This window comes from Planococcus citri, chromosome 4, assembly GCF_950023065.1.
Source record: "Planococcus citri chromosome 4, ihPlaCitr1.1, whole genome shotgun sequence".
Classification (NCBI taxonomy): domain Eukaryota; kingdom Metazoa; phylum Arthropoda; class Insecta; order Hemiptera; family Pseudococcidae; genus Planococcus; species Planococcus citri.
This window is the reverse complement of record NC_088680.1, coordinates 22,229,401-22,256,679: the sequence shown is the minus strand read 5'-3', so window position 1 is coordinate 22,256,679 and position 27,279 is coordinate 22,229,401. Positions and strand designations below refer to the sequence as shown.

General features: G+C 36.6%; 1 protein-coding gene across 3 annotated transcripts; it reads left to right on the top strand.

Annotated features, from left to right (window-relative positions):
- The first annotated feature begins 734 nt into the window (after positions 1-734).
- Positions 735-25,703, top strand: LOC135845275 (histone acetyltransferase KAT6A-like). 3 transcript variants are annotated; one of them, XM_065363743.1, is made up of 19 exons: positions 735-976; positions 1,063-1,801; positions 1,898-2,122; positions 2,195-2,427; positions 4,251-4,339; positions 9,799-9,899; positions 9,972-10,129; positions 10,223-10,364; positions 13,796-13,927; positions 14,014-14,137; positions 14,218-14,385; positions 14,473-14,684; positions 14,760-14,968; positions 15,043-15,286; positions 16,205-16,325; positions 16,409-16,760; positions 16,849-17,137; positions 17,218-17,736; positions 21,019-25,703. In XM_065363743.1, exons 2-19 carry the CDS (start codon positions 1,253-1,255, stop codon positions 24,394-24,396), a joined length of 7,245 nt encoding a protein of 2,414 aa, XP_065219815.1. In that variant the 5' UTR covers positions 735-976; positions 1,063-1,252; the 3' UTR covers positions 24,397-25,703. The 3 variants fall into 3 exon arrangements, with proteins under 3 accessions (XP_065219815.1, XP_065219816.1, XP_065219817.1); XM_065363744.1 differs by having other exon boundaries at positions 1,043-1,801; XM_065363745.1 differs by lacking the exons at positions 735-976; positions 1,063-1,801; positions 1,898-2,122; positions 2,195-2,427; positions 4,251-4,339 and adding an exon at positions 4,346-6,043.
- Positions 25,704-27,279: the final 1,576 nt, after the last annotated feature.

The window sequence follows — 27,279 nt, the reverse complement described above, 5'->3', positions numbered from 1 at the left end:
TATTGTTCTGTACAATAAATGAGTCAACATCTAACGTTAGAGTAGATACATTTACATCTTCTGAAAAAAGATGATTGACATTTTCAGTTCGATCTGTCGATATGAACCACGGTATGAGCATGATTTTGGATTTCCATTACGTAGCATTGTGGTTCATTTTATTGGTCAATGATCTTATTTTTTTTCTCTAATTGAAGGTTAAATAATTGGAAATAACCTCCCTCGACTTCACTTTCACCGGATCCGGCGGGACCCGCCAAAGGAGAACCAAAAATGCAAATAACAATAAAGAATAAGTGTAGCAAACTACATTGCAAAAAATGAAAACAAGTCGCTTCTCAATTTTTTTTATTGAAATTATTATAATGCATTTGAAAGCGATAAAACTTATATCAACAAAATGATACACATTGGAAATGATTGCTAACTACGAATACTTGATAAAATATGCAGATTTATGCAAAATTAATCATAATTTTTCAAAATCAAAAAATTTCAAAAATCGGTAAACTATCATTGTTGCCAACCTTTCGATGCTTTTTTTATTCTCTCATTTTGCCTTTTTTTGCGATTTTAAACGATTTATTCCGTTATTTTATGATATTTTATGACTATAAATTGAAAAATATCGCACTAAAGCGTTATTTTATGACTCTCGAAGCTCTAAAATTGCATATTATGCGAAATTTTTGCAAATCCAAGCTATAGTACATTGTTTTTGATAACCGAAATGATAACCGTTGACAACCATTTTCTCGATGATGAACGCGAACGCCATGTTTGTATTACATCTTCGTTTGAATTATTCGTACAAAATGTTGAAGTGGAAATGTGAATAAAATAAGCATTTATGCGATAATTTCGGTAAATGAATGACAATTCGTTAGTGCACACGTTGTAGTTGGTAAATTGATCTTCTACAGTGAAAATTGTTTACATCTAGTGGAATATTTTAGCTGCAAACAAATGTTTTGATGTGAGTATCATTAGGCCTATTGCATAAACATACTGAATTACGACCGAAGCGAAAGTAGTGATAAAGTTGATTTCCTTTGTTTTTAGAACTCAATCCCGGCAGTCCGGTCGTTCCAATTTCAGAAGTAATACGACTTGACATGGAAATTCCGCAATTGGAGAATTTGCCATTTGATGTATTACGTATGGAAATATTGTTAAATTATTCCGAAGCTAGTAACGGTTAAAGGATCGAATTCGCGTAGTTATCAATACTGTTTGTTGTTACTACATCGCCATGAAAGAGCACAGCTCGGCCAGTCAATCCGTATGGAAGGACTGGCTCTTGGAAGCGATCCGAAAAATCCGTAAACAGAAACAACGACCGTCTGAAGATCGAATATTCGCTGCAGTCAAACAACATCATAACGTTTCTAACGATGAAATTCTAACTCAGTTGGAAAAATGCGTCAACCAAGGTGTAATTCTGAAAGTGATCAACAAAGGCAAGAACTCGTACAAGGATCCGGCTCGTGTCATGTCACGTAAATTATCAATCACTAATGAATTGGATTTAACTAAAGCTATCATCAAAGCTGTACGAGAAATGAAAAGTGAAAACGGTTCAACCTTGAAAGAAATCGAAAAATATTTGACTGAATCGCGTATATTAGATCTACCATCTGAGATTGATTTCCCATCGTATTTGAAATCCACTGTCAAAGTAGCATCGGCTCGAGGTTTGCTCATCCAAGATGGTAAATTTTACAAAGCTATTCCTAGAAAAGATAACGAAAGAACTCCTGGTCGACGGAAGAAAACAGAAGAGAAAGAACTGACGCCCAAGGTATGTCTCATCTAATTCCGTAGTCCTTACCTATTCATGATTGATAATAGGGCGCCAATCGTGTCTCACCCTTTTTATTGTTTCTATTGTTTACAGAAAACACCACTGCCTATTTGTAGCGAATGTCTCGGTACAGCTTCGAAAAATCGCGAAGGCGTGCCAGAAGAACTTAGTTCATGTACCGGTTGTGGTATGTCATTGCATTTATCCTGCGTAACCGGTCATCATGCTGCTGAATTCGCCATATTGATTAGTAAAGGGAATTGTTGGTATTGCGAAGAGTGTTTGAGTTGCAACGAATGCGGTGCTTTCAAAGACGAGGTCAGTATAATTATCTGCGAAATGTTTATATTATTTTATGGTGAAACTTAATATTTTGGTTTTGTTTCTCAGGCTTATTTGTTGAACTGTTTCACTTGTGAAAGATGTTATCATATGCTGTGCCTTAACCCACCAGTGGAGAAAAAGCCAAAAGCTCCTTGGAAGTGTTCGTTTTGCTTACAAAGTCACAAAAGTGGTCCCAGCGATAAGTCAATTGCATCTTCATCTGACAATAAAACGCCTTCTAAAGCCACCAGTTATCAGATGGATTTGAAGGAAAGAAAGAAACAAATGAAAAAGCAGAGGTATGGTTTTGTATAATTCGAGTTATTAGTAATGAATATTGTAAATGTTCGTGTAAAAGATATAAAATTTGGTTCAGTCTAGGAGTGGAAAGTAGGAAGGATAGGGTTGTTTTGCTTTCTTCGAAATTTTAAACGTAACAGCAGGGCTCGTACTCGATCACTTTTTGTCGAAGTATCTGTCGAGTTTCATTTTTAGATTTTAATTGGAATGTTTATAGCTTATTGTTCTGTACTTTTCTTTCTTTTTTTTTACATTTTTAATCGAAATGTTCTTGTTTTTTTTTTTTGGTGATTTTTTTCAGTATTGAAATGTTTTGCTCGCATGATCCCACCTTGTAAATTTTTCAGATACTTTTTGGTTGCTTTTTAAAATTTTTTTGGTCAAATTCCTTTTTTTTTGAAATAATTGAGTACGAGCTCTGCAAATAGCATTGGAATTGAAACATTAAAATAAAGTTTGAAAGATTAGAAAAGAAAATGTTTCCTATTCTCTGTTTCAAAAGAAATTTAAAATACTACTTTTTCGGTTCCTACAATTTGATAGAAAATAAGCAGTAAAATATTTATTTTTATTTTACAAAATAATTCGAAAAAATTATATCAGAAGATAGGTGAATTTTCCCCTATTTTTAGCAGCCTCCTATTTTTGATAGCGAGGAATCATTTCTGAGACCATCATCACAACTCTGCCATCCTCTGAGGCAGTATAATGATCTCAAAAATAAGCATTTCTTCGCATTGACCTCCATTTTGGAAATTTTTCGGTTAAATAATATGAATGTGAGTGAGAGTTCCCTGTGAAAATGTTCTAAATTTTTAATATTTTCAAGCTGCTTTGTCTTTCAAATCGACTTAAAATTTTTTAAAAAATTATCCCCCACCTCCCCAATTATGTCCTAAATAAAATTTCCTTTTTTTGAACCAATTTTTGGCTACTTTCGAGTGTTAGAATTTTCTTAATGGATCAAAAGAGCGAAATTCAACAGTATTTTTTGTCCTAGAAATGTTCTATTTGATCGAATTTTTTCCCTTGAGTTCAGTGAGTCGAATCCCCTCCCTCCACCACTTTCACCTTTTTTCGTGGTGGTTTAGCTGTATTTCAACCCGAACCAACCCCCTCCCCCCACCAAATAAAAAGTGATATTTTTCTATAAAAATCGAATTTTGAAAACTTCACTTTTCCACTGAGAAATTCGACCTGTAAATCTAGAATTTTATTCGAATTCATCGAATTGAACTGACCAATTATGCACTTGTGTTGCTACCATTTGGGTAAATTTTTCAAAACTCGATATTTTGTTGAGATTTATCATAAAAAAATTTTCAGATTACAAGATGAAAAAGTAATATTTGAAATTTAGCAAAATTGTTATGAAAAGGCTGAATCGAAATATGCCAATGAAGGACATTTCAATCAAAATGAAGTCATCCCGAGCTCGAAAAATGTCATCTAGACACGGTTTTTTGATCATTTAGGAAGGTTCCGTCATTCGAGAAATGCAAAAAATTGATTCAAAGAGTGAGAGGGGGGAGAGGGTTGGAAATGATAGCAAAAAATAAGTTTCATGTTGGCGTATAACTGGATACCTGGGGGCCAATTTCCAAATTTCAAGATCGATTTTGTAAGTCCGAAAAGTTGATGAAAAATTTGACCTTCCCCCTCCTGCCCTCTCCCCTCTCCCAATCCACCCTCATTAGAGGTGGCATCACTAGTAGGAAACTGCCAGAAAAAAATTGGAAAAACCTATCTTACCTTGCTATAGCCTCTAATCAAATATTAGTAATAATTGCTATTCATTAACACCTCGATTTATTTTTTACAGACTAGCAGCCCGTCTGGAGCACAGCGGCGGCGGCCGAAGAAAGAGCACCAAAGTGAACGTTGGCGTGCCAGAGAGCAGCTCGGAGGATGGTAATGATTCCTCTCCTGACTCCCCTCTTTCTCCACCTGTGCCTCCTGTTGGTGGCTTTCGCGAAGAAACCATCTCAAAGGAGAAACAAAAATTCTTTCGTTTAAATTCGTTTTATGGCATTAAGGGCAGGGGGCCGCCAAGGTGTAAGGCAGAGGGGAGACCTGTACGGGATATTAGTTGTAGTTCTAGTAGTAGCGAAGACGACTCATCGTCGGACAGCAGCGTTGAAAACGAAACGGTGATTAAATGCCAGCCTCGTACCTATAATAATAATACTACCACCGGCGCCGCTAAATCGAGCGCAAACGTTGGAGGATCCGGCGCCGGCGCCACCGCAGACGCGGCCGGAAAATCCAAACCGTTATCGACGATAACGTCTAATAGTGTCGCAAGCGCCAGCGCTCAACAAAAACGTGCGACGCCGCCGGAAAAGGCGAAAAAACCATCCACCGGCGTCTCACCACCCAAGAAGAACGCGGTTACCAGCGCTCCGTTCAGTTCTTTGGGCTCGTCTGTGCCGTGCATCACGTTCGGAGATTTGGCCAAAAAGAACGCCTCGGATCCGCCTGCTGCATCAGCACCAGCACAACAACAACCACCATCCGAGCTAACCAAGAGCGCTGGCGCTAGAATGAAAACGACATTAAGTAATAGGCCTTCGGCCGCTAAGCAATCCGTCGAAGAGGATACCTCTTCGTCGGCGAAAAACTTCGCTCGTATTTTCTCCGGTAATAATGGTAATAAATGTGCGACGAATAGCGCTGGCAAACCGTTCGAAGAGAGAGCGCAGCCGTCGATAGCGACGATAAACGTACCGGCGCTGTCACCGGAGACGACGACGACCACCAAAACGTCGCGTAAAACCAGTATTAAAGTTACCAGTTCGTTGAAATCGAAAAAATCGTCCAACTCGTCCGATTCTTGTACTCGGTACCAAAGTATCAAGCCTAGCAGCAGTATTCTACCCCAGAAGTCACCCTCTTCTGAACGCGAACGCGAACCGATCTCGGTCCAGACTAATAAAAATAACGCCACCAAAGAAAACACAGCCGAAGAGCTATGGGGCTTCGCAGCAGCCGCCGCTCGTAAAGAGGTTACTCCGGTGTTACATTTGGATAAGGAAGGAGCACCCAGTTACCCATCCTATTCAGTGTACTTGTCCAATATGTGGAATTCCACTCGCAATCCGTTGCAAAATAATGTAAATAGTTTGAACGGCGTTTCTAAAACGACGACGACCACCAAGCACGAAACCAAAACGTCAGCGCCGCCGACCATGGCTTTAAAAAGTATCGGCGGAGACGACTACTGCGTCTCCAAGTCAGATCTGATTGTAGACGATGAAACGACGACGCAATCGTTGTCATCGTTATTGTCTCGATACGACGATAAACTATCGTTATCGCTGAGCCCTTCTAAACTGGTGAAAAGCGCCGTATTATCTAAACAATACGAACACGTCAGACGAAACATGCTATCGGCGTCGGCGTCGTCGCCGGCGACGATGTCGACCGCAGCTGTAACGCCGCCTTTGCTGTACGTTAATCAATCGGGCGACGTAATATCCAGCGATAAACGTACGATAGAAAAAAATCTAATTGCGGAAGCCACTAAAACCCAACATTTTCAAGTTTGCAGGCATCTGAACCATCTCTCTGTGCAATCTGTCTCTGTGCCGCCATCCCGGCCGTACAACCAATCGGGTAAGAGAATTACCTCCTACCTAGAACGTATACCTCTCTTTCGAAATACCTCTTACCGTGCTCCTCTTTCCCACTGTGTAGCGATTCGATTAGGTTGTCGTCCAAAAGCAAGAAGAGTATTTTTACCAAAATTCATCGCCGAATACGAGTACACTTCGACACGTACTTAGACAATTAGACGAATGTTTTGTTTTTAAAACTCTAGGTTTCTGTCCATTTCCGTTAGGTTTCTTTTTTTTTTTTTTGGTCAAAGGTGTTAGATACTGCTGCTGCTTGGTTTTCTTCGTTCGGCCGGTCTTTTTTAATTTGCGCATTGTTTCCGCATCGTGGATGCGTTGTTTTTTTTATTGTTTTGAACACTTTACTGCACTGATTGCAGCTTATATGTCGTATTATTTTAGCGTAATTTTTCATCGAGCATTTATTCAGAGTTGGTACGATTGTGAACGTATCATTTTGTGTGTTCGTGTAACCGACTTAGTGGGCTTGTTTTGTAAACTTGGACGAGGATTATCGAAATGTGTAGTTTTTCTGAAAAATACCTTCTGTATGATTTCGACGGAGATGAAGGTAGAGTGACGTTTTATTTTTGTTATTACAGAATAATTATTTCGTTTTTGAAAGCAATTTGCTGGAGAATTTCTTGAGCAGAAAAACCGAGTAGAAATCTTTTTGAGGGGGAAATGAAGCAGTTTTACTTTTTCGATGAGTTAGAATTCATTTTCGCTGAAGATGAACAAAATGGGGAATTTAAATATTATGATTGCATCGTTGAAATGAAAGTCGTGGGTAAAAATCGACGAATTTTTTCTTATAAGTATTATGAGCTAAATTATTACATTTTTTTCTTTTATTTTTCTTTTTTTTAGACCAGATCTGCAAAGAACTACAGATTGTTGGTGGTGAGAAAAAAAATTATCATTCAGACTTCTTCGGTTTCTCCATAATTTCGAGAAAAATAATTCATATTTATCCTTCATGCTCGAAGAGAGTTAATTATTTTGATTCTTTTATTTATTAAAGGCCTGCTGAACGTCTCCCTTTACAATACAGCTGATCTTTTTTGTTCAAGGAAGTATAAAAAATTGAAAAAGGTACAATTGAGATGATCTTTTCATGGTTCATAAATTACTGAAAACGTAGGAATTATTTTTTTCCTACGAAATCGTGTAAAATTACGATTTCATTCAAGTCAATTTTTGTGAAGATGAATTTTGTATGTCAAAAATATTTTAATCAATCTTTTTTCGGAGAAAATTGAAAAAAAAAATTTTGTTGTTCAGAAATGAAATCAAATTTTTCATTTTATTAAAAAAATTCAAAAAACAAAGCAATAGAGCATCAACATTTTTAAAAAAAATGTCTCCCTTGGATAAAATTCAATTTAAAAAAAATAATAAGATCACCATTTTTTGAAAATTAACTTTTCATTTGATAATTCTTAATAAAATTATATTTTAAACATGATTAATCTGCATATTATATTTTTAAATGATTAATGAATAAAAAAAAAAAAAAAAAAAGACATAATTCTGATTTACCTACTTTCAACTCTTGCTCATTTTAAAAGCGGAAAATGATTGTAATAATAATAATTTTCTGAAAAACCGTAATTTTTGGCCCAAAAATAAATTTGAGAATATTTCTCACTTTGCACAAACCCATAATCAAGTCATAAAATCGAGAAATGATACTTTAATTGGATCTTCAAGTTGATTTTTTGGCTCATTTCGTGAAATTTCATACTTTTCAATGACGCTCAGTGAACATATTTTCAATTTGAACCTTTGTTTCCTTTTTCTTCATGATATTTCTAACCGTTTTTCATGTTCAATACGTTTTTGAATCCTATTCTTTGTGTGACTGAAATAGAGTTTTGTAAGGGCGAGGGGGAGGGCGGAGACAGTCAAGTTTTCATTTTCACAGTATGCTGATGAAGTCATTGTTTCATTTTGATGCAACTCTCTCCCCCCCATCCTCCTAAGTCGCTGATTCAAAACAAAAAACGTGGAAATTTTTTCGCTCCAATTAATGAGAAAAAAAAACAAAAAATATCTACTATTTTGAAATATTTTTCATTTTTTTTCATAATTTTTGTGGCAAAACGCGAGGAAAAAATCCAGCTTGGCTTTGATCTTCCTTTCGTCTCTCTAGAAGCATCTTGAATAAATCTCCGCCTGATTCCCCCCACCCCCACCCCCAGTTCTCCTTTATCTCTCTGTGAAATTCTTGATCTGGATGCAAATCTGCAGCTGGATTCTGCTATAAAATCCATGATTGTAATTCGTCAATTTTTTTCTGTGTGTATTTAGTAATATTAATTGGAAAAAAGAATTCTGCTTCGCCTTCTCTCCCTCCTCGCTTCTTCCTGAGGAGGATTCCATTTTCCATTCTGAGGTATCGTGGTCAAAAAAAAAGATCCATGGTCATTCAGCTTGTTCTGTATTGGTCACTGTCGAGGAAAAATTCTTTCATTTTCTAATTTTACTCTTTTTTGAACCTCAGCAGTCGAATTATTTTTTGAATATGATGATGATTTTCATTCGTGGAGATATTCTTGAGCCGTCAGATTTCTGAATGTTTTATTTTTCGTAATCTTTGTCCAGTTGAACAGGAGATACTGAATTCAAAGTTGAAGATTTGAACCTTGCTGAGGATCTTCGGAAAGAAGTGCTAATCGAGTTGGAAAAATTGTGAATATCTAATTTTTATGTAAAAATTCTTAGTTGATGGGAATTTTTTTTTCGCTTCTTCTGTGAATTTCTGTGTGGCATTTCATCTTTTTCTATTACCGTTCTCACCTGTAGCCTGAGAGTTTGGCTTTTTGTTTGCTCACTATTTACTCTTCAGATTGCGTAAGTCACTCAAATGTCTTCTCTGCAAGGAGAATAATGAAAAATTGAAGCTCAATTTTGAAGTTTCCTATGTCTCGTCTTCTCTCGCCCCTTTTCTCCTTTCTCAATTATTGCAAACAGTAAATAAATCTTAAGTTACCTTCTGTGTTGTATTGTTTGTAAGAAAAATGAACTATGTGAGACGATATTATTAGCGTTAGATTCGATTTAATTGTCCAAGCCGGTTTTCAACTGTTATCACCGCCGCATTGTACTTTGATTAATAATAATTTTAAAACATCCACTTAATCGGATGCTACGATAAGCGTGTGTATTTACACGATGATGGCAAAGAAGCGTGAGACGCGACGCACCATTTTACGTAAACGCACTCGAAGGCACAATGTAGCGCATAAATATTATAATACTTTTTAAAATAATTATTAATCTATGATATTGTATCGTGATACACACCGAAAGACCGGATAAACGATTACCTATATACGTGGAAAGAGGAATCAAAGTAACCTATGAGGCGAGAGTTCGCACACACACGCTGGCTATATGTATAATCGTACCGCTAGTTTATGTATATAATATCTCGATAGATGATTGCTTCTTCTTCGACAAATCTGCGCACTCTTCACGATACCGTACTCACACGTGGCTAACAAAATGTAAATGAGATCTGCGGACGATTTCGACGACCGTGTTAGTCGAGGAGTGACTTTTGAGGACTGGTAGAATACTTTGATGAAAAATTTTGTTATAATTGCAAGAGGATCGAGTCAATTGCTTCGAAGTATAATGACGATTTTTTTGATTTATTATTATTTTAATATTTTTAATTTACGAATCGATTTGATTTTTGATTTATTTATGTGATGTACTTAGAGGTATTCGTTTGTTTGTGTTTTACAGTGATAAATAGCATGAGTAAATTGCTAGCGGCTGATTTACCTTCCGGTGTAACCCATAAAGATATCGAACTTTTTCAAGAAGCTCAACGGCGAGCGAAAAAGGTAACTTGTTAGAACTCTATCGAAAATTGTCAATATTTCTAAATGGATTATTAATTTGAGATTGTATTCCAGGCAACTGAATCGTTAGCTCAAGAATCTGCCGCTGTGTTTGACTCGCCTTCACCGGGATCGGCGTCCAACGAAGAACCAAGGTGTCCAGCTGCCATCGAATTCGGTAGATGGGAAATTAAAACTTGGTATTCGTCTCCTTTTCCTCAAGAATACGCTAGGTAAAGTAGCCTCGAGTCGATCGTTATTTTAAAGAGTGTCTTGAATTTGAAATTGGCTCTAATTTTGGTTAATTTTTTTGTTTTGTTTTCCAGGTTACCAAAACTTTTCTTATGCGAATTTTGTTTGAAATACACCAAAAGTAAGGCTGTTGTTGAAAGGCATCAAGGAAAGTGCACGTGGAAGTTTCCTCCAGGAACTGAAATTTACCGGAAAGACGATTTATCGGTGTTCGAGGTGAATATCGAGTGTAGTATGGATAATGTGGATTGATAAGTTGAACTATCATGTGAGAATTGTCCTCTTTGATTTAAAAGTGGGCACATCGAGTGTGTTTTTTTTTTTTGACCAGCGACTTTTGATTATTCGTATTTTTCAAAGAGTAAATTCGAGATGTTCGACCGGAAATCACAGCAGGGCTTGTACTCGGTTACTTTTTAAGTAACCAAGTTACTAAAGTTACTAATAGTAACTTTTGGTTACTTTTTAAAAATTTTGGTTACTAAAAGTTACTTTTTCCGAGTTTTTTTCACAAATTTCCTTTTTTTTTCTTCAAAATTTTACCTAGAACTCTTTTTCTTTTCATCAAAAATGATGCTGTTTTACCTCTCAGGAATTGTGAATTTTCAAAAGCTTTTGCCCTCGCTTCGCTCGGGCTTTTATTCATATTTCTATGAATATACGTAATAATCTCCTGAAAAATTGAAAATTTTGAAGCCAAGAAAATCAACTTTTTATTTACATTATCAGGAATGACGTTGTTTTACGTCTCATATTATCAATTTTCGCAGCTTTCGCCCTCGCTTCGCTCGGGCGTTTACTCATTTTTACACGTAACAAATAGGTACTTAGGTATATGTAATTTTCTGAAAACTTTTAAAATTTGAAAGTTTTGAAGCCACGAAAATCAACTTCTTGCTTGAAAAATGAGGTTGTTTTATGTTTCGAATCATAAATTTTTCGCAGCTTTCGCCCTCGCTTCGCTCGGGCAGATATGAATTCTACTACTGCAATTTTCAAACATTTCCTAAAATGGAAAAATGAACTCGACAAATTCCAAAAACATAATGTAATCAATATCTGACCAATTATTTGGAAAAATCATGTTGGGGGAGGGGGTAGAGTAAACATTGGGAAAATTTAGCGTGAAAAGTTGGGAGAATTTCAGCCCCCCCCCTCCAACACATCGCTTCATCAGACGTCTGAAAATAAAATGTAGTAGTTTAAAGTTTTGTATGGATCAGAGTTTTTCGGTCACCTCACCTCTATTTTTTGCATTGAAAATTTTTTTGGTCACTTTTTTGGTTACTTTTTGGTTACTTTTTCCAGCTTTTTTGGTTACTAAAGTTACTTTTTTTGAGAAAAATTTGAGTACAAGCCCTGATCACAACAATTGTTAGTAAACTCGTTGAACTGGTGGAAAATTAGCAGGGACGCGATTTTTAGCTACATAATTTAATTTTCAAGCTTTTTGAAGAAATTGGAAAATACTGTAAAAATCGGAAATTGTGCTGGAGGCTCCAGAATGACTGGAAATGAGAAATTCGGATTCCCTACGTAAAATACGGCCACTCGTGTAAATCTTAAAAATTTCTTTGCGATCAAAAAATTTTTGATTTTGATTTTTCTCCTAGTCAATAAAAATACTTTTCAAGTGACCACCTGGAAATTGGCCCAAACGTGGATAAATTCGTTAAACTGGTCAAGAATAAGCCACAACTCGATTTTTTGCTTACCAAATTGATTTCCACACCTTTAAAAGAAAATCAAAAATTGCGCTGGAGGCTCCAGAAGCACTCGGTGAAGTTCAAATTAGGGAGCTTGGTTTCACACAAGTTACAGCGATTAGTGCTAATTTCAAAATTTTCCCTTCAGTCATTGAATTTTTTGATTTTTTTTCTTCATTTTAAATATGCTTGGTCAAAAAACCACATTCCTCGTTTTTGCTGGAAAAATCAGCTCAAATTTGGAAAAACTCGGTGAACAATCCGAAAATAATCCACAACTCAAGTTTTAGCTACCAAATTTGATTTTAAAGTTTTCTGGGGAATTTAAAAATTTTGGAGAAATTGAAAATCGCGCTGGAGGCTCCAGAAAGACTCAAAATGGTGAAATTCGGATTTGGGCAGTTGATTTCACTCAAGTTTCAGCGATTCGTACTAATTTCAAAATTTTCCCTTCAATCATTAAATTTTCTGATTTTTTTTCTTCATTTTAAGTATGCTTATTGCTTAGTCAAAAAAACACATTCCTTGTTTTTGCCTGGGAAATTGGCTCAAATTTGAAAAAGCTCGTTAAACAATCCGAAAATAATCCACAACTGAATTTTTAGCTGCCCAATTTTGATTTTAAAGTTTTCTGGAAAAATTAAAAAAATTCTGGAGAAATCTAAAATCGCGCTGGAGGCTCCAGAAGGACTCAAAATGGTGAAATTCGGATTTGAACAGTTGTTTTTACACAAGTTACAGGGATTTTTACTAATTTCGAAATTTTCCCCATTATCAGTAAATTTCAATTTTTTCCCAATAAACATGCTGGTAAAAAACCACTCCAGGCGTTCACCTGAAAAGACTGAAAATTGACTCAAATGAAAAAAAAAAACTCGTTAAATAAGTAGAAAATGAGCCATAACTCAATTTTTAGCTGCCCAATTTGATTTTAAAGTTTTCTGGAGAAATTTAAAAATTCTGGAGAAATCTAAAATTGCGCTGGAGGCTCCAGAAGGACTCTAAATGGCGAAATTCGGATTTGAACAGTTGATTTTACGCAAGTTACAGCGATTTGTACTTTGTACTAATTTCAAAATTTTCCCCATTATTAGTGAATTTTTAATTTTTTTTTCCAATAAATATGCTGGTAAAAAACCACTCCAGGTATTCACCTGGAAAGGCTAGATATTGGTTCAAATGAAAAAAAAAAACTCGTTAAATAAGTAGAAAATGAGCCATTACTCGATTTTTAGCTGACCAAATTGATTTCCACACCAATGAAAAATTGCGCTGGAGGCTCCAGATGGACTCGAATTGATGAAATTCGGATTCGGGGAGTTAGTTTTAGACAAGATACAGCAATTCATGCAAATTTCAAAAATTCTCCCTCGATCAATTAATTTTTTGAATTTTTTCCCTTATAAATATGCTGGTCAAAAAAACACTCCAGGTGTGCACCTGGAATAGGCTCAGATATAGATTAACTGGTCAAACAAGTCGAAAATAGACCACAATTCGATTTCAGCTGAGCTTATGAATTTCTGCAGCTTTTGGAGAAGTTCAAAAATTCTGGAGAAAGCCGAGCTGGAGACTCGAGAATGATCCGATATGTTATAAATTAGTTCAGGAGAATTGATATTATTTTTTGATATCGTTTTTCAAGACTTTATTTTCATCGTTTTTACTTTACTGAATAAATATTTTCTCACTTTGAAAAAAAAAAAAAAGAAATTTAAAAAGTGAATTTTTGAAACGAATTAATCTTGGATTTTTTAAACCTCAAACAACTTGAAATCCATTTTGGGCAGCTGAAATTTTAGTAAAGGGGGTCCTGCAGATGCTTTTTCCGAAAATCGCAGTAATTCCCTTGTCAGCCCAAGTGGTAGTTCATCTTCGAATCGTCACACGATTTAGATTATAATTTCTTGCGACTAAATGTACATATTTTTTATTGCGCAGGTGGATGGAAACACGAGTAAAATTTACTGTCAGACTTTGTGCCTATTGGCTAAGCTATTCTTGGATCACAAAACGTTGTATTACGATGTCGAACCGTTCCTGTTTTATGTTCTGACTCAAAATGACCGAAAGGTTGGTTTTATTTTTCGTACATATCTCGACTCGATTTTTTTTTCTGCGCCAAGATAACGTTATTAATATTGATTTCCGTGTTCCAGGGTTGTCATCTAGTCGGTTATTTTTCAAAAGAGAAACATTGCCAGCAAAAATACAACGTGTCTTGTATCATGACGTTACCACAATATCAGCGAAAAGGCTACGGTAGATTTTTAATTGACTTCAGTACGTACCCGCTGTAAATTTTTTCCAATTTATATTCTTCTGCTGGAGTAAAGTTACTTATTTTTAATTACCTGTCGTAGGTTATTTACTATCGAGAAAAGAAGGCAAACCCGGTACTCCTGAGAAGCCATTATCAGATTTGGGTCAAGTTTCCTATCACGCTTACTGGAAATCGGTGATTTTACAATATTTCCACGATCACAAAAATTCAAAATCTACCAGCATCGATGATATAAGCGAAGAAACCGGTACGATATCGTTTTATCTACATCCCAACGTATATATAATTTTGTAGTCAAGTTGACTGATTTTCTCGGTGATTTTGTTCTGCGCAGGTATTATGAGCCATGACATCGCGTATACGATCCAATCGCTAGATATGGTCAGGCAATTATCAGACGGTAAAGTGATTTTTGTCATGGATTGGCCGATGATCGAATCCTACTGCGAGAAAGCTGCCCAAAGTAAAACACGTATACGTATCGATCCGGAACGATTAATATGGACACCTTTGATATCGCCCATTGCCACTAAACAATTCAAAGAGGTAAAACCAAGACTTTCGTGATGGTTTTCACGAACTTAATCGAATCCGATGTTAACTCGACGTTTATTTTCGCAGGAGAAACACGATAAAGACGAAGAAGACGAACCGGAACCTGTTAAACAGAAACCGGAACGAGCCGAGAGTAAAACATCGGCCAGTTCATCGAAATTACCGCAGCAGAAAAAACAAGCACCCGAATCGACGCCTAAAATCGGTAAAAAACGTAAAGCTGTAGTGCTAAATGCTCCACCAGAAACTCCCGCTCCAAAGAAACGAACATCGAGGTACGATAATATATTTCATAAATCGAACGTTAAAATCGACGATTAGTAAATTAATCGTGATTCCTTATGTCTAGATTACCACCGGTCCAAGAAGAGAAAAAACCAGAACCCGAAGAAGAGACAGCCGAACAACGTGGTAAAAAGAGAAGAAAAATTTCCTACTTGGAAATGTCCAAAATAAGCGATGAAAAACCAACTCCGGCTCCTGCTCCTGCTCCGGCTCCGAAATCGAGTCGATTGAGTACGGTAAAAGCTCAAGAATCGACATCAGTTCCCGATACCCCCAAGTCGACTCCGTCACGAAAAACCAGCAAAGATGTAAGTGTTGAGGTGTCGTGCTGGGGTGTAGATTTTAAGGTCGTTTTGCCTCGAATTCCTCAATCCGAGTTAGGAATCGAAACAGCTTTTGATACTTTTAGTTTAGTCGATTTAAAATGATTTATATTTTATCAGTAGCTTAGTTATTTGCCCGTGAAATTTTTGGTGCTTGATATATATTTTTTTGTAGAGTAGTAACCCTGAAAGTTTTCATTCGAAACTTTTGATTGATTATCGTTCTAAATAAAATTGTTTGAATCATGTTTAATCGTCCCTGGTTTTTACGTACACGAATTGCAAATTTATTTGGAAGATTTGGTCGAACGTTTGCCCGATAAATTGATCATGATTTGATTGAAAGAAGTCGAATTCAGTTGACGATTTCGCTGATTTTTGAACGTTTTACTCATCAATGGTGGCGGTTCGCTTGATTTTACGATAACGTTTCATAAATGAACTCATTCGGTTGATTGGATTGAAAAGAAACCGAAATAGATTTGAATTGAAAATGGTGGATGGATTGTTAATATTGTTATCTCACGCAAAATGAATATAAAGCGCCATGAAAAGATGGATTGACCTTTTTTTTGAATTGAATTCAACGTCATATCGCTGGAGAATGATTAAAGGACGAATGGAGGGGAAATGTCTTTTTTTAAACTGAAAAATCGAATGTCAAATTGCATCGAAAATATTGAATTATCGTCAATATTTGTTTAATGATTTCCATCAAATAGTGCAGTTGTTCGATGTATAATTTTGAAACATCTGATCTTGGAATTCGATTTGAATTGAATTTTTCAAAGACCGATTTTGTTTTAGAATCGCATCGTTTGCAAGTAAAACCCGCTTCGCTTTATTCTAAATTAATGAAATTTCCATAACCGAGTTTTGTAATTGATTTTCCGTATTTTTTAGAGCAAAAAATCCGATACGCCTGTCAAGAAAGAACCAGTCGTTGAGAAAAACCCTTCACCGGAAGATGACGCAACGAATCGTCGAACCAGTCGAAGACTGATAAAGAAAACACAAGAAAACGGTAAGTAATCTTCTTTCATCTTTTTCTGTGTGCTTTTATCGAATATGAGCTATTCTACGAAGAACAATTTTTATTTATTTCAGAACAAAAGCAAGAGTCGAGTAAAACGAAAACGAAAGAAACGCCGAAAGGAAAACAGAAAGAAAGTCAAATCAAGAAAGAACCACCAACGACCGGAAGGCCTCCTAAATTAACCAGAATGAAAAAAGAAGAACCGGTCAAAAAACCTACGCCAGTTCCAGTTCCGGTTAAAGAAATCGCACCGCCGAAAGAAAACGACAAAGAACCGGTTGTAATTATACGTAAAAAGACGCCGATCAAGAAGAAAGCGAAATCAGCGTTGAAAAAACAACATTCGTTGGCAGCCAAGAAACGATGGATTGCCAGGAAAGCGAAACAGGAAGCTAAGAAGACTAAAAGTACTACCGAAGAAAGGTACGAAAATCTGTATAAATTACGAAAAATCCGAAATGATCGATGTAAGGTATTAATTAATGGATTTTGTGTGTTTTTTTCAAAATAGCCCTATGGAAGTGGACGATCAAATGCCGCAGTTATGTCCTGTTACCGAAGTAGAGACCGAAAACCAGATTTATAATAATCCTCCAGTCTTAGATAAGAAACCCGAATCCGATTCGCACGATGAAGAGCTCCCTCCGCCTGCGACCGTCTTTGTCGAAATGAAAAGCGAAAAACACGATGAAAACGACGACGAAAAAGATGGAAACGAGAAAACCGCTCCTGAAAACCCACCGTCGGCGTCGGGCAATGACGATTCGTTCAAAATTGAGAAAATGGATACTTCCGAAGAGGTATTTCAATATTTTATATCGTAATATCGGAGAACGAATTTTTCAGTTTAGTTAATTTTGTAATTTTTTTTTTTTTCTAGAACACCGACACCCATGACAAAGAAACCCCTTCGTCAGATATCCCGCCTACGAACCAAGACGACGTAAATTTTCCAAAATCTCCTGCTCCATCGCCTAGCACCAAAGATGGAGACATGGATTCGTACTCGTGCGGTGATCGCATGCTGCAAATGTCCTCGAATGCGTATTCTCAATCGTCGTCGTCTCAGTCGCCTTCTTCGTTACCGTCGACTCGATCGGCTGTGTCGCCTCAGCCTCTGACACCTTCGTCGACCGACTCGCATATGTCTCGCGATAAAAGCCCATCGCCTCATAGAGATACGAGTAAAATTGAGAACGAAACATCGTTCAAGAATACTTCGATGGAGCCCGAATCCGGCGCTGATTTGAAGTCACCCATTAACGAACCGGAACCTGAACCGGAGATGAACAATGTGTCCAGTAATAGCGTTAAATCAGAGCCAACCGAAGTAAAAAACGAACAAGACGAACAAAAACATTCGACGGATGAGATCAAACAGGAGAAGAGTGAGGAAAAGGTACATATTAAAGAATTACAAACATGTTTGTTATTATAAAAGATGAACTGAGTTGAATATTATCGTGACAATTTTCGAGGAAATTTTCATGATTCTTTTTTCAAATAGGTAATTTTCGTTTAAGATTTTAAGGGAATTCGAAATAAAAAGATTTGATATTTTTGAAAATTATTTTTTGGTTAGACTTTGTTGTTTTTTTATTTATTTTCATCAGTTTCTTGAAAATTGAAAAATTTTGTCTTAAAATGTTGATCCTGCTTAATTCCAATTCTAAAAATATTGAAATATTTTAAATCTGTTTACAAAAGTTGTGATTTTGTCTAACTTTTTTAGAATTTTGATTGCACAAGTTTTTCTGTTTTCAAGTCAAATGTTGAAGTTTTCTTTGTATTCTTTCCTGCTTTCCGAGTTACAATTTTTTTTGTCATTTCTTTGGTTGATATGGAATTTAAATTACACTATTCGGAGAAAATTTTGACCCCCCTCCCTCTTTCCCTCTGAAAAAAATTGAAAAATCATGTATTTGGTAAAATGGTTCGTTTTCCCATTTTAAAAATTAAAACATCGAAATTTTTCATTCATTTCCTCCTGATTTCATAAATGTGAATTTTTTTTCGACATTTTTCATTCATTTCCTTCTGATTTCATAAATGTGAATTTTTTTTCGACACTGATGGATTCAAAAAATTATCTGAAGACTTAAGAATTTTGAAAAAAATAGTTTTTCAACAGTAAGAAAAAAATCTCTGAAAAACTTCAATTCTTCTGCCTCTTTCCCCTCTACCCTTCAAAAAAAAGAATAATTGAATGGTTGAAAAAATGCCATGCTAAAAGTTCTGCTTTTGCTCTGTTTTACTTTTTTCTATTTTTTTGATCATTGTAATTTTCCACTTATGTTCTCCATCTTTCAGAATTTTGATTTTTTTTTAAATTTTCTTGAGTGATATAAAATTGAAAGAAAAGAAAAATCCGATATTTTTTTACCATCCCCCACTTCCCTACCCTCCAAAAAAATTAGAATGTGTACTCGAAAAAAGACCTGTTTTCCCATTTTTTTGAATAATTTTAATTTTCTATTTTTTCATTTTTCCAGAGATATGAATTTTTTTCTTGGGTGAAAAATCAAAAAAAAACTCGGAGATCTGAATTCAAAAAAATTTATATATTTTTAATTGAAATTCTCTAATTATTCTCTGATTCTTTCAGAGTTTTGATTTTGATAGAACTTTTCCTCAAATAAAAAAATGAAAATTGAAAACTATTAAAATATGTATGAAAAATTACTTAGTTTTCCATATTTTTTTAAAAATCAAACATTAAAAATTGATTTTTATTTTTTTCAGGATAACAAAATTTCTTTTATTGGGTTATATAAAATTGAAATGAAATATCCTATGCAATTTTGACCGCACCCCCCCCCCCCCCCCACCACAAAAAAAACTGAAATATGTACTTGGAAAAATGGAATGTTTTTCCAGTTTTAAAATCAAACATTCAAACTTCAAAATTTATGTGATTGAAAAAATTCATCTGAAGATTTCAGAATTTTGAATGAAGAAAAAAAGTAACACTTTTTCTTTAACAATAAAAAATCTGAAAAATTCCAATTCTCATGCCTCTCATCCCCCCTCCAAAAAAATGGAATGAATAAACATGCTCTCTGTTTCACTTTTTTAAACATATTTTATCATTGAAATTTTTCATTCATGTTCTTCTGCTTTCAGAATTTTGATTTTTTTTTTTTAATTTTGAGTGATATAAAATTGAAAGAAAAGAAAAATCTGATATTTTTTACCATCCTCCCACTCCCCCCCCCCTGCCAACAAATAATTTGGAATTTGTACTTGGAAAAAAGGGCCATTTTCTCATTTTTTTGAATAATTTAAATTTTCCATTTTTTCTTTTTTTCAGAAATTTAATTTTTTTTCTTGGATGAAAAATCAGAAAAAAACTGAAGATTTTAGTATTCTGAATTCAGACAAATTTATATTTTTTTAATTAATGAAATAATCCGAAAAGTTCCAACTTTCTTGTCCTGCTATTTTGAAAATTGAGTGTTCAAAAAAATGTCCAGATGGTCCCGTATTCGTCCTGTTTTTTGCTCGTCTTGCTTTTTGGACACCTTGTATTTTTTGTATTGTTTTGGATCTTTGAAATCATTGAAATTCTCCAATTATTCTCTATTTTTTTTTTGATTTTTGTAGAACCTTTCCTCAAATGAAAGAATAAAAATTTTAAAAAATAAAAAAAGAGAAATAATGGAATAAATTTTACCTTAAAAAAAAATTAAAGCATGAAAAATTACCTAGTTTTCCATTTTTTAAAAACCAAACATTAAAATTTTATTTTAATTTTTTTTTTCAGGGTAGCAAAATTTCTTTTATTGGGTTATATGAAATTGAAATGAAATAATCCGATGCAATTTTGATCACCCCCCCCCCCCCTTTAAAAAAAAACCTGAAATAGGTATGTATTTGGAAAAATTTTCTGTCTTTCCAGTTTTAAAATCAAATATTCAAACTTCAAAATTTATGTGATTGAAAAAATTCATCTGAAGGTTTCAGAATTTTGACTGAAGAAAAAAAGTAACACGTTTTCTTTAACAATAAAAAATCTGAAAAATTTCAATTCTGACGCCCTTCATCGCTCCTTCAAAAAAATAAATTTTTAAAAATGCCTTCTGTTTCGCTTTTTCAAACTTTTTTTTATCATTGAAATTTTCCATTCCTGTTCTCCTGATTTCAGAATTTTGATTTTTTTGAAAATTGTCTTGAGTGATATAAATTGAAAAAATTCAACTTTTTCCCCCTCTCACACAAAAAATCGAGTATTTGAAAAAATGTCCTGCTCGAAGTCTCGCTTTTGTCCAGTTTTTTACATTGTGCTGCTTGTTAGCCCCCTTGTGCCTGTTTTCCTTTTTTTTAATCATTGAAATTCTCCATTTATTCTCTCTTCCTTTTAGAACTTCGATTTTATCCATCAACATTATTTTTTTCTCGAGTGATATTGAATTGAAAAAATAACCGAAAAAAGTTTTCCTTTCCCTTGAAAATTGATATCTGAAATAATATTTTATTGAAACTTTTCATTTTCGAAAATTTTGAAATGTTCAAAAGTTTTTGGTGGTTGATGAAAAATCAGAAAAAAAATCTGAAGATTTCGGTTTTGAATTTGAAAAAAAAAAACTTTCTCTCGTTTCCCATTCAAAAAAATTGATGAAAATTTGTGCTTTTTTAAATCCTCGATGTATGTAATTTAATTTGCCCTTCGCCTTGTTCTCAGGACACTGAAAAAGAAACCGAATCGAACGTTACCAGCATCACGAACGGTGAAAACTCCGTAGCCGAGGTGAAGATCCCACCTTGCACACCAGTCGCAGACCCGGAGCAGTCAAAAAACGCGATGAACCCGGCGGCCAAAACCGAAACGCCTAGAAAGCCATCGTTGCACCCTCCAACCTTGGAACCAATCACGCTGCCGGAAGCGGCACCGTCGGCGGCGCCTGGTCACCAACCGAACCATTCGTCTGAGCCGTCGGGTTCGCCTTCGCTTTGTCCTTCTCCGCGAATGACGCGGCCATCCACGCCGAAGACCGACTCGCCGCAACCTCCGTCATTGGCTCCAATTACGCAGCTAACATCGGCCCAGTCGCCGGCACCTGGTCATCAATTGAACCAGCCCTCTGAGCCGTCGGGTTCGCCTGCTTCGCGAATGCCGGCTACACCAAAACATGATCATCAAGAAGTTCACCGTTCGAGTACACCGTCGCCGCTTACGTCCAATAATAATAATATATCTGTTGTACAAAGTATGCCGGAACCACCGGCCCGATCTAGTCATGATTCCGATCCTACTCCTGCATTACCTGTCGTCACCCCAGCAGCTGCGATTCAGTCGTCTGCTGTGAATAGCTCGCCTCCTGGTACCGTAGGACCTGTGTATTCGCAACCTGCTCTACCTAATAATAACATCAATAATCACGACGAACATCGTAGTAATAGCACCTTTCGTAAAGTAACCAGCTATTACGGTAATCAGTATTCTTCGGTTGAGAAACCTGTATCCGATAAGATGATCGGATCGGAGAAGTATAGATATCCCGGTGACGATAAATCACCTACTAAAGATAAAGTCAGCCATCCGGATATGAACGTTGCGGCTAAAAGTTACATTAACCCGATGCCACCGAACGCCGGCCAAATGCCATACGGTTCGTTCCCTCCGCCTTTTCTGATGGGAACCGATAAAATGGTGAATTTCGCCGATGGCCGAGGATATCCGGCACCGCCGCATCATCCCCATCATCATAACATGGTAAACATGCATCACGAATTCACTTCGCAAGCTGCTATGAATATGGCAGCGGTTACAGCAGCGGCAGCTGTCGCAGCAGCTTCTTCGAAACTCGATCACACGCAACAGCAACATCAGCAGCAGCAGCATCAACAACAACATCAACACCACCAACAACAATTACAGCATCAGCACCTGCAGCAGACGCAGTCGGATAAATATTCGAAAAGCAAAAGACTGAAATCTACTAGTCCTGTGAAACTGAAAGAGAAATGTATCGATTCGATGTCGTCGTCGCTTCCTCCCGGTCACGTTATCGGCGGCAATGGCGAGCTGCCAGGCTCGGTGAGGAATAACGGTAGAAAAAATCTCGAACAGGCTGTAACGAAAGTGAAAAAAATGGCTCATGGGGCCGACGAAGAGATTAAATTCAAAGAACGCTCGAAATGCGTCGGTAAGGATAAAAAAAGCGCCACTAAAGCGCCTCTGTATTCGTCGAACGGTGTCATAGATACGTCTTCGCCTGCGGAAATGGCCGCAGCTGTGTCCAAAATGCAGGAAGAAATGAAGTACAGAGCGATGCGTCGAGATGAAGAGCATATGAATGCAGCCGCTGCCTCTGTGACGAATATCGATTCGGGGCAGCATTTCATCAGCGGTGGAATGATGATGAAGCAGCCTATACCTTCGCCTCACGGGTCGGATAGTCGTATGGGAGTTTATACGCCGGATTCGACTACCAACTCGGTGCATTCGGTGCATGGATACGGCGGTCAGTACGATATGGATGGAGCCCATTTGAATATCGAGTCGCCTAATTCGATTTCGTCCAACGATATGAACACCTCGTCCGGTCCAGAGTCGATAACGAGACCGCCTTCGACGTCGTTACCGTCGATGCATCCGATGTACTTCGATCAACCGCAGATGTTTTTGCATCTGCAGCAATCGCATCAGGTTCACGGGCTGTCTCAGTTGCACGCTCAAGGTCCGATGCCGATGATGTCGCCTCATGTGAGCAAATCGTCTTCGTCGTCGTCGTCGTCGCAGAGTAGAAGTAAGAACGCCGGTAGCAACGTTAATCATCACCATCATCATCATAGGAATAAATCGGTGGGCGGTGGAGCAGGAGGAGGCGGTAGCCAACAACCCCAACATAATAATACCGCTAACGGTAACATGAGCGGTAATTCTATTCATCACAGATCGACTCCTCCATCGATCGCAAATCCTCACAGTCCGATTAATCCAGGATTCGTGGTCGGCGGTGGTCTGAACACGACTACGCCTAATAACAGCGTCTCGCCTGCTCTAACTCATCGTTCGACTCCTCCGGTCGTCAATCACCAGCCATCGGCTCAAAGCAGACATCACCAGATACCAACCGCGTACTCTCACGGCCATCACGCGGCGGTTATTTCGCAAAGTGGGTACTTGGGTGTGTCGCAGATGCCCACAGGATCGTATCCGCCCAGCGTACCGGTCACCACGGTCATACATAACCGAATGACTGCTTCGGAGCCGCCACCTTCGTCTCAACAGAGACTCGGATCGTCTCCCTGTTCGACTTCTTCGCCTACCGGGTTCTATATCCAGACGCCGATGCACCATTCACCTCATATGCATCCGGCAACGTCCATCTGTTCGACATCTCCCTCATCCGGGCCAGCTCCGCCAGGCTGCGGTAGTCGCAGCATGCAAAACACGCAGCCAGCCAATCCTGGCAGCTTGGCTAAACTGCAACAGCTCACCAACGGTCTGGATGTACTGCCTGGACATTGCAGTAGCGCCGGTGCCGGACCAATGACCCCTTCTTCGCCCATAAATCTAACGCCACCGCCGTCTGTGTCGTCGTCTCATGTGAACATGTCGACGCCTCCGGGAACTCATCATCTTACCTCTCAAAATTACAAGTTATTCGCCCCCGGTCAAAATATACCACCGCCGCCTTCGCCTTCGTCGTCTTCGACACCGGGAGCTTCGACGAATGCGCCGTCCCCTGCGCCTTCTTCGGCTAGTAATTATAGATCGTCTCGAGGAGGCGGTGGCGGTCATCACGGGTCGGCTAATTCGAGCGCAGCTAGATCCACGATGAGTGCCAATGTGGCTATTAATCCGATGATGAGCCGGTACAGCGGTAGCCCGTACGGTTACCAGATGGCCGGGCAACCGGCTCCGACAGCACAGACGTTGAGTTATATTACGAACGGAGCGTCGTCTGCGTTCATTAACCAGGGCCAGATACCCGTTAGGATGGGGGTAATGAACGTGGCTGCGGCACAGAATCAGTACGGTCAAGATCCGACGCAGAACTCGATGTATTCGGCGGCCGCGGCTGCCTTTTATAATCAGAGTTTCATACGGTAACGTTTAATTAAATCCCTATGTCTGTGGATTAATCGCTCGAAAATGCGCAGGCAAAACGGCTTAGATCAAAAACTCGATAAACAAATGTCTTCGAAGATGAATTGCCAATCGTCTGGCACGACTACGAGAGCTGCGAGGTGAAAGCGTTTAGATTTCTATGTTTCTATTCTACGCAACGATTTATTTTTCGAACTGGTGAGGAATGTTTCAAATTTTTCGAACCAGTATGAAAAAAAATAGCTTATCCTGTCTCGTTGCTCGATAATTGAGGTGTTAGTCTCGTTTCTCCCCGACCGAGTATCCGATTCTTTTTCTATTTTGGTGTAAGGGTTCAGAGAGTACGTACTCTGATCTCTGGCGTATTTTTTTGTCCTTCGTTGAAATAGATGATATAATACATGAATTTATCTTATGAACTACAGTATTTAAGCATAGGTAGAGTTGAATTGATATAGTCTTGATTTTATTCGAAAGTGATTTCATTTACTTGTTCTTTTTTTTGGGGGGGCTTATTCGGAAGAAATGTTTTTAAAAAAACCATTTTCAACGATCTAGATGATTAATCAGGAGTAATTCAGTAATGATTTTTGAGACCGGTTTCTTTCATCGATTCGACTACATATATAGTGAATTCGTCGTAGGAATTTTTTTTCACTCAAGTGTGTTCCGTATTTACCTGTTTCTTTTTTCTTTTTTTTCTATATATCGATGGCATTTATTAGATTATGCTGGATTTTTAACTTCTGTTTTATTTTTATTTATTTTTTCAATATTTTTTTGAGCATGTGATTTATTTATTGTTTGTCTGTTTTTAATTTTTGAGCGTATACAAAGTGTTCTTTTGATAATTTCTGCAAAATATACCTATTACCTAATACAATTTATACGGATAATAAAGTCTATCTACGCCTATAGCTTTGAGCAAAAAATAATAAAGACTCTAGAAGAGTATTTAAGCTGATTCTTGAAAAAGAAAGCGAAAAAAAAACACTTGTAAACTTGAGTAGTCGTTTTGTGTTTTTGTAGTGTGCGAGTGATTTTGTATTACGATGTTCTGAGCATATTTTAAGGAAAAACATGGTCTAAAATTCGTTCGGTTGTACGACGAAGTACTAAATTATTATTTATTGTGTTACTATGTTCGACTATTTAATTGCGTATACCGATGTAAGTTGTTTTATTGTAATTTTAAACTTTAATTTTATCCATAAAATCTGTCGATGTAAATATAGTGTGTCTATTTTGAACAGATGTAAATGTATTTGCACATATGTATAATTTACGATTAAATGAAGTTATAAAATTAACGAAGGAGTCGTTTTTTGTTTAATTGGATAATTTTTGAATGTGATTTCGTGCGTTTGGTGTGAAGAAATTGGTGCGAACGAGGAGTAAGCCCTGATTGAATTTTAGATTAGGTGAGCTTTATCGAATTTGTCCGCAATCAGAGACGATTCAGTGGAAATTAGTGGTAATTTTAAATGATTTTCAAGATCGATTCGATCACTTGGGAGATTATTATCATATTTTTTTTAATTTAAAAAAATTCAATATTTTTATGCATCTTGAATCTTGAGGAACAAAAAGCTAATAATGTCAATAAGTGAACAATTCAACTCTTTTACTCTCTCCCAACCTGCCTTTTGCTAAAATTGTATGTCTCATTTTCGGTTTTGGTGCTTTCTGCCAAAAGAAGCCAAAAATCTCACATAGTGTTAAAATTACTAAAATAGCCTCGTTTCTTGCAAAAAATTGTCAATTTCCTCAAAAACAAAAAAAAATCCGATAGTCTCCATTTAAAAAAATTTTTTTCAACCAAAATTTCACTTTTTTGCCCTTGCTAAAAATTGTTATTCAAAATAGCATCGTTTCTAGCAAAAAATTGTCAATTTTCCTCAAAAATGAAAAATTTCAAAGTTTTTATTTTTTTTCAACTAAAAAACTTTCCAGTTTAGCTTTTTTCCAAAAATTGTCAAGAAATGGTCTAATTTTTTAGGAATTGGAAAGTTTTGTTTTTTTTTAGCAAAAATCACCAAAGTCAAAAAAGTTCTCATTAGCAAGTGAAATTGCTGAAGATTTTCTCGCTGATTTGCTCCCTAAAAGTTATCCAAAAGCCTCGCTTTTCTGCCAGAAATTGCAAAAAGTAATTAATTATCTGTTTTTAGTTCTTTGTCCTTTATCAATAATTCCCAAAAGGTCCCACTATCGGCTAATATTGTCAAATTTTTGCTTTTTGACAAAAATTCTCATTTTTTAGCAAAATGTATAAAGAACTTCTTTATTTTTCAAAAATTATCCAAAAGTCTCGCTCATCTGCCAGAAATTTCCAAGAAGTATACTTACAGCGAGTATACCTTTTCAGTTTTTTAACATTTTGTTAGAAAGTCCTGCTTTTTTCTGAAATGAAATTGTTCATGTTCAAGTCTTGCTTTTTTCCAAAAATTGTCGAATATTCTCGTTTTTCAACAAAATAATTTCAAAATTGTCGATTTTTCTCAAAAAAATCCTAAAAAAGTCTGATTTTTATTTATTTTATTTTATTTTTTTTACAAAAACTGTACAAAAGTCTTGCTTTTTCGCAAAAATTGTCAAAAGCCCTTTCTTTTGTTAAAAATAATTTCAAAGTGTCGCATTTTGCCAAAGAAATGATTTTTTTGCCAGAAGTTGCAAAAATTTTCATTTTGTTTCAAAAATTTCCAAAGAGTTCGTTTTTTCCAAAAATTACCCAAAAGTCTCGAGGGATGGAAAGCTAGCTAAAAGCTAAAAGCTAAAAGCTGAAAGCTGAGGAAGTTTGGGATTTTTGAAAGCTAAAGCCAAAAACTTTGTTTATTCAGCTTTATTTCAGCTTTTTTACAAATTCATTTGGCTCAGTTTCTGTTTGAG